The 6,681-nt window shown below is 35.5% G+C and overlaps 1 protein-coding gene across 1 annotated transcript; it reads right to left on the minus strand.

The window, feature by feature from the left end:
• Positions 1–1,932: 1,932 nt before the first annotated feature.
• On the minus strand, positions 1,933–4,189 carry LOC139704200 (glycerol kinase-like). The gene is made up of 2 exons (XM_071607255.1): positions 3,980–4,189; positions 1,933–3,828 (listed from the first exon to the last, which is right to left on the minus strand). The coding sequence occupies exons 1-2, from the start codon at positions 4,129–4,131 to the stop codon at positions 2,319–2,321; spliced, it is 1,662 nt and encodes a 553-aa protein (XP_071463356.1). The 5' UTR covers positions 4,132–4,189; the 3' UTR covers positions 1,933–2,318.
• Positions 4,190–6,681: the final 2,492 nt, after the last annotated feature.

The following is a 6,681-nucleotide window of genomic DNA, read 5'->3' on the forward strand; positions in this document are numbered from 1 at the left end:
AAAATAGAAAATTTTTGAGAAATATGTCTGTTTTGATTGCCAGAGCCTCATGCAAATAAAAGTTTAATTTTACATGTTAACTTTTTTTCTGGACAGTTTAGACATTTTGCTTACAAATAAAACTAAGAGATTGGTAATCACATTACCCAACACTTAATGTTTGTAAGACAATGTAGTAGGGCCTTTACTTGAATTCATTCCATGTAGTCTTTAAAACAATGCTATGAGGTAGGTATTCATCACCATCCTAATGTCCGTTTTACAAACGGGGAACTGAAGTTTTAATGCACAGAATAACTTATTCATGATGCCTCAGATAGAAAATGGCACAGAGTCAATCATGAACTCAGGACTTGTCAGTCTTAGGATTTGAGCTCTCTACTACTTCTGGTACATTCCTTTCTTAATTAATGTTAACAATGAAAATTAAAAGATGGTCTTCTATTGTAAAGTAGATTCAAATTCTCAATAATACTAACTTAGTGATTTGTACAAAAACCAAAACTCCTCCTCCAGGATTCAAATTAGTGGAAATGAAAAGTTGGGGCTAAACATGTGCAAATACATTTAAATAAATATAAACAAATTACATTAAAAATAGTTTGGTTTGGCTAAATTTAAGCAACACATTGTATTTTTCCTTTGTGTAGAGATAAATTAATAATAGACCACTCCAAACATGGAATTATAAAAAACTACTCATCTGTTAAGTCAAATGATGTTTAAACAGCAATTATATTTAAATGCTTAATTTGAAAGCCTTACATCTCATGCATTCAAATGTATTTATTAACAAACTACACTAATTGGTATATACAGTTTCATGTGGCTATTCGTTAATATAGAAATTGCAATACAAATTCATTGAAATCACAAAAACTTAGCAAGGAAAGACACTGGGTGTTATAGGACATATTTTTATTTCTGCAAAATAAAAATCAAGATCTTGACCAGTGTTACTTCTTTAGAAGACATCCATTGTTCTTAGAAACCAAATTATTAATGATTTTATTATGGAAAAACTGAAGGAGCTAAAAATAGGAAAATATTATTTCCCTCTTGAATAAAAATTTGAAAATCACAAAGACTAGAGGCATGAGCTATGTGAATTTCCCTTCTGAAGGATGTGTCACTAGTTAATGAGATCAGCAGTCATAATCAGAGAGTGATGGTTTATAGTATGGTTCCATTATTGCCCATTCCTTCTCCTTATCTCTTTTCTATAATTGACATAAAGATGCTCATGGCATTTGTAAATAGCAAATATCTCAAACTGATGATGAGTGCATAATATAATATACCGACGATCCAAAATGGAAAGCTGGAAACATAGGTTGGATCCAATAAAATGACATTTTTTTTTAAGTACATTTTCTTTTATTGACATAGGAGATATACTTAAATTTTAAATATTGGCTCTTTAAGAAAAATTTCTCTTGGTTAAATAATATGCATAACCGTTGCCCAAACATGTATACAGCTGTTTCCCCCAAACTATTTATATACATAGTAGTCCACTTAAAACCAGCCATGTTAACCTACTAAATACAATGTGCTCCTAAATTTATAAATGGGCTACCAGTAGTATATAAAATATATAGGCATGTATGTTATACATATAAAGTAAAAAAATATAAAAAGGAAAGATGGAAGAAATAAGAAAAAGAAAACATCCTTTCCTATAAGATCCAGACAAAAAGTCACTCTAATTAGTCAGACAATGTAAAATACTGAAGCATTTCAGTTTTGGCAAATACTTTTCAGAAAAATATCCAAACTATGAGATACTAAATTGTTGTCTTAATAATTTTAGTAGAATTTTACATTTAAACATTCAATGAAGATGTGGTTTTCTAATATATAGAAAAGAAAACTTTTGGCAAACCAAAAAAATCACTCTTTTTAACAGGTTAGTATTAACCCCTTAATCAGGCATGTAAGGTGCAGATAATCAAAATCCTGGTCCGTTAGAATCTGAATATGTTTGATGAAAGACTCCAATGGATAGGATCTGAATTCTTCCTAAATCTTAGAGGGAATGGGGCAGGATGTTATGACAATGGAGGGGGTCAGCCCCAAATGTAGCTGGCCCAACCTTAACTGTCAGTGTTAAAAAACACACCAAATATTTCTGTAGCATTCTTTCTGTGGCATTTTCTTTACCTCAAGCCACAGGTCTACTTGGAGGATCATGCAGCAAGTGGCTTATAAATAAAATCAGAGTCTATGAATAGTGTCATCACATTAAGAGACAGAATTGCTGGATTCTCTCATTACATAAAAAGCTTGCATCTTGGGAATCCATGAGTTGGTATTATTTATGGGATACCTGAGATGTACCTTGCTCCGATTAACATTACCATGCTACTCACTATAAAAATGCCCAAGGGCAGACTACAGAAGATACTAGGGTCACCACTTTCCGGAGACTGAGTTGTAACCCAACCCATTGACTTCATCACAGCTTTCTTCCACGTAGAATAACGAATTTCACTTTCCTCAGCATTGATCTGAGGTTCAAACCGCTCCATCGTGACAGCTGACAAATCCTCAGGTTCAAGACTCCAAACGCCAACTCCTTCTGCAGCCCCTGCTGCCATTGCAGCACCGAGTGCAGTTGTTTCAGGCATGGAGGGCTTCACTACTGGAATATACAGGATGTCCGCTTGCAGCTGCATAAGAATTTTGTTGCTGGTCATTCCTCCATCTACCTGCAAATGGCTGAGTGGAATTCCACAGTCGCGATTCATGGCATCCAAAATCTCTCGGGTTTGAAAACAAACAGCTTCTAGTGCAGCAAAAGCGATATGGCATTTATTGGTGAATTGAGTAAGTCCACAGATTATCCCTCTTGCACTAGGTTCCCAATAAGGTGCATATAACCCTGAAAATGCCGGAACAAAGTAGCAGCCATAAGAAGTACCTACTTCTTTAGCGAGTTTTTCAATTTCCCCTGAGGACTTGATAATACCAAGATTGTCTCGTAGCCAGCAAATAACAGCTCCAGCTATAGCTACAGAACCTTCCAATGCATAATATACTGGTTTGTCTCTGCCAAGTTTGTAAGCCACTGTGGTCAGAAGGCCATGTTCAGAAAATACACACTTATGGCCTGTATTACATAGTAAGAAACATCCTGTACCATACGTGTTTTTGGCTTGTCCATCCTGGAAACACATTTGTCCCACCAAAGCAGCAGACTGGTCCCCCAGACACCCAGATATTGGCACACCTTCCAAGGCCCCAGCTTTCATTAGGCCATAGATCTCAGAAGAACTCCGAACATTGGGAAGAATTTCCATTGGAATTCCAAAAAAATCGCAGAGCTCTTTATCCCATTCCAAAGAATGAATGTTGAAAAGCATTGTCCTACTTGCATTCGTTACATCAGTACAGTGGACGCCTCCATTGACTCCTCCTGTCAAACTCCAAATAAGCCATGAATCAATGGTCCCAAAAAGAGCTCTATTTTCTTCAACAGCCTTTTGAACTTTTCTCACATTGTCAAGGAGCCAACGAAGTTTCACTGCACTGAAGTAAGTGCTAAGTGGAAGGCCTGTCTTGGACTTGACAAAGTTATTATTTCCTGGAATTCTTTTATAAAGATTTTCAACGGTAGACTGGGTTCTTAGATCAAGCCACACCACAGCATTGTAGAGAGGCTCTCCTGTTAACTTGTCCCAGACTACAGTGGTTTCCCTCTGGTTGCTGACGCCAATAGCTTTTATGTTGGAAATATCAATATTGAGCTGTCCAAGTTTCTCACATGTTTTCTCTATGCATTCATAGACAGACTGCAGAATTTCCTTAGGATCTTGTTCCACCCATCTAAAGTTATTACTTTTTTTCTTGACTAATACCAATCCCTCAAGTCTTCTCAGGAGGGTGCCCGGGGAAGGTTACTTTACAAATCTACAGGGAAGGGTAAAATGAACCAATAAACACAATTTGTCTTCACAAATCAAATTAGGAAACATACCCTTCTCTTGGGAACTCCTGTTTTATTTCTACTTGATGATGACTAAGTAGTTCAGCTGTTTTTGAATTGAAAACCAAAAAGCGTGTCGAGCTGGTACCCTGGTCCACTGCCCCCACCAACAGCCCCAAAACTGCTTTCTTCGCCGCTGCCATGAAACCAGCTTCAAGTCCGCCGGCTATCGCTGCCGGTTTCCCGGGTGACCGCGGTGGGCGGGGGAGGGGCGGGCGGAGAGACCGGAGACTAAGACCACGAGCGTCTGCTGAACACTAAAAATGACATTTTTTAAAAAAGAAAGAAAACTGGTATTTACATTTAAGAAGTCAAGCAAAGTAAATCATGAAGATGTGTCTAAAAAGTAAGCAGACTAAAAAAACTCTAAGAGTCAAATAACAGCTACACATGAGTTCAAAAAGCCAAACACAATTTTATGTTTCTATAAATAAGTATGTATTATCTGAAAAAGGATACCCTGAGTCATTTTCTGTGAATACAATACTAAATAGAATACTGAAAGTAATATGTGAAAGATTTTTTATTTTTTTTGTAATCAAATTGGTTGGTACAAACACCAGGTTAATTTAAGTAGGTTTAATTTTAGCAGGAATACTCAGAGCCTCTATGGTAGCTATTGCTTCTCAAATGTATTTGACCTTGGAAAACTTCTTCTTGCAGAGAACTAATTGAGAATAGCATTAAAACCAACATCCTTGGGGAAACACTAAAAGGACAATGAATTTTGAAAATGGTACTCTGTATAAAAACAGAACATCAGAAAAGTGTCCATATAAACCCCAATTTTTCTGCTACCCTAGGAGTCTGTAGTGCTTGATTACCTACATCTGATAGATAGTTCTATTTTCCCATGGTACCTTGAGCAGAGTTTCTGCTGAGCAAAATTTTGCTAAAGTACTACCATAGGTGAGTTATTAGATGCCATACACCAAGATGGGTGACCATGTTTTTAACACAGTGATAGGGTGTTGGAGGTTACTGAGCTCTGGAGCCACTCCAGTGCTGATCAGTCACTGGATTGTGTACATACATAAGAAAGGTGTATGGTGTTTTTAAAGGCTATTTGTCAAGCAATTTAAAATTCTAATAATATCACTATTTAAGGAAATTTAAGTTTGTGTTTTCACAATTATTTACACTTATAGTTGTGAAAATGCATCATATTACTGATATTTCATCATCACTTTAGCTTTCTTCTACTAAAATATAACACTAAAATCTTTAAAATATTTTTAGGTGTAGTTGGACACAATATCTTTATTTTTATTTTTTATTTTTATGTGGTGCTCAGGATTGAACCCAGCCTTTCGCATGTATTAGGTGAGTTCTTTACCAATGAGCCACAAACCCAGCCCTGATATGACCTTTAAATTTTTTAATTGGACTAATTTCATATTGTCTTTGTTTTGTTGTTCCTCAAATAACACCTTAGGCTCTGTTTAGCCCAATATTTAGAGAGTGCATCCATACATAACTATTTGTTGTATGACAGAATAAATAATTGAATGGATAAGTGTCAATGTTGAAATTTGCTTTTAAGTAGCATTAGCAGACAAATTGATATGCATTGTTCATTGTATTTAGTTAGGAAGAACAAAATAAGGGAATATTGCCTAAACCTGCAGTAAAAACAACTGAATTTCATATTTGTGAGATAAGCAATTTCAAGTATAAGGGCAACATCAAGGACCAGAAAAACATCATCCAAACAACTAGTAGCATGTTCATCTCTATATCCTTAAAAATGGTGTGCCGATATGCCTATATAATACCTAATTCTTAGGATTCTAATTCTTAGACAATTTTGCTTAGAAAGCTGAAGTCAGGGTATTGTTCTGCAGGTCTGGCAATCAGAGAAAGTTATTACACACTATCTTTTGCCCAAGAAAATTGATAATGAAATTTTTTATTCAATTCATGTATATAGTAACATTGATTATAGATTAATTAGGGACTAAAAACTAGTTGTACTAACATTTTAATTCCATGTCAATGAAAGATTATAAATTAATTTATTTAAATGAAATACTGTAGTATATTGATTTACAAAATGGCTAATTAGCCCATCTAGAACTTGTAGGAGACGAATGGACTTTCCACTTAATATTTAAAGACATTAATGAATAAACAATCACCAAGAAGTTATTTCAAGGATGTAAACATTTATTTCAAGCCCTAATCAATACTAAAATAGATCTAATTTCAGTCTCAGTCCTTCCAAATCACTGCATAGCAGCAGAAAGCTCAGTACTTAATAAGTAGTTCTGAGAGTTGCTCCATTTTCTTCAGTTGAGTAAGGAGTAAAGGTTTTTGAAAGGATTGGGGGGGAGTTGTTTGCCTGTTTTCCATTGTCTATCCCAACCAGTACCCTAACCTTTGTTGAACAGATCTGGACAGAATCATTAACATACCCAAGGAGTTGCCATTAGAACAATATTTTTTGTCTGAGGTATAAGCTCATTTAGATGATGCACCTATTGTGTGAGAATTACTCTCTTTTATATATTGAAACCATTCTCTAAATGATGACCTTATATCTTTTCTGAATTGTACAACAGGAAAGAGATGGAAATACTTTTCAAGACATCAGTTATCAGAGAGTGAAGCTTGTAAATTGGGGCCCTAACAAAGTAATCAGAATGACATCACATACCAGGAAGCAGTTCTGCCCTCTCCAGCAGTACCCCTCA

The sequence above is a fragment of the Marmota flaviventris genome, unplaced genomic scaffold (assembly GCF_047511675.1).
Source record: "Marmota flaviventris isolate mMarFla1 unplaced genomic scaffold, mMarFla1.hap1 Scaffold_44, whole genome shotgun sequence".
Classification (NCBI taxonomy): Eukaryota; Metazoa; Chordata; class Mammalia; order Rodentia; family Sciuridae; genus Marmota; species Marmota flaviventris.

Bases quoted from the DNA above. Each gene is read 5' to 3' on its own strand.
- LOC139704200 (XM_071607255.1), bottom strand. From the start codon at position 4,131: ATGGCAGCGGCGAAGAAAGCAGTTTTGGGGCTGTTGGTGGGGGCAGTG. The intron at 3,829-3,979 runs GTATGTTTCCTA...TAATAACTTTAG, and splicing joins CAGGAGTTCCCAAGAGAAGG to ATGGGTGGAACAAGATCCTA.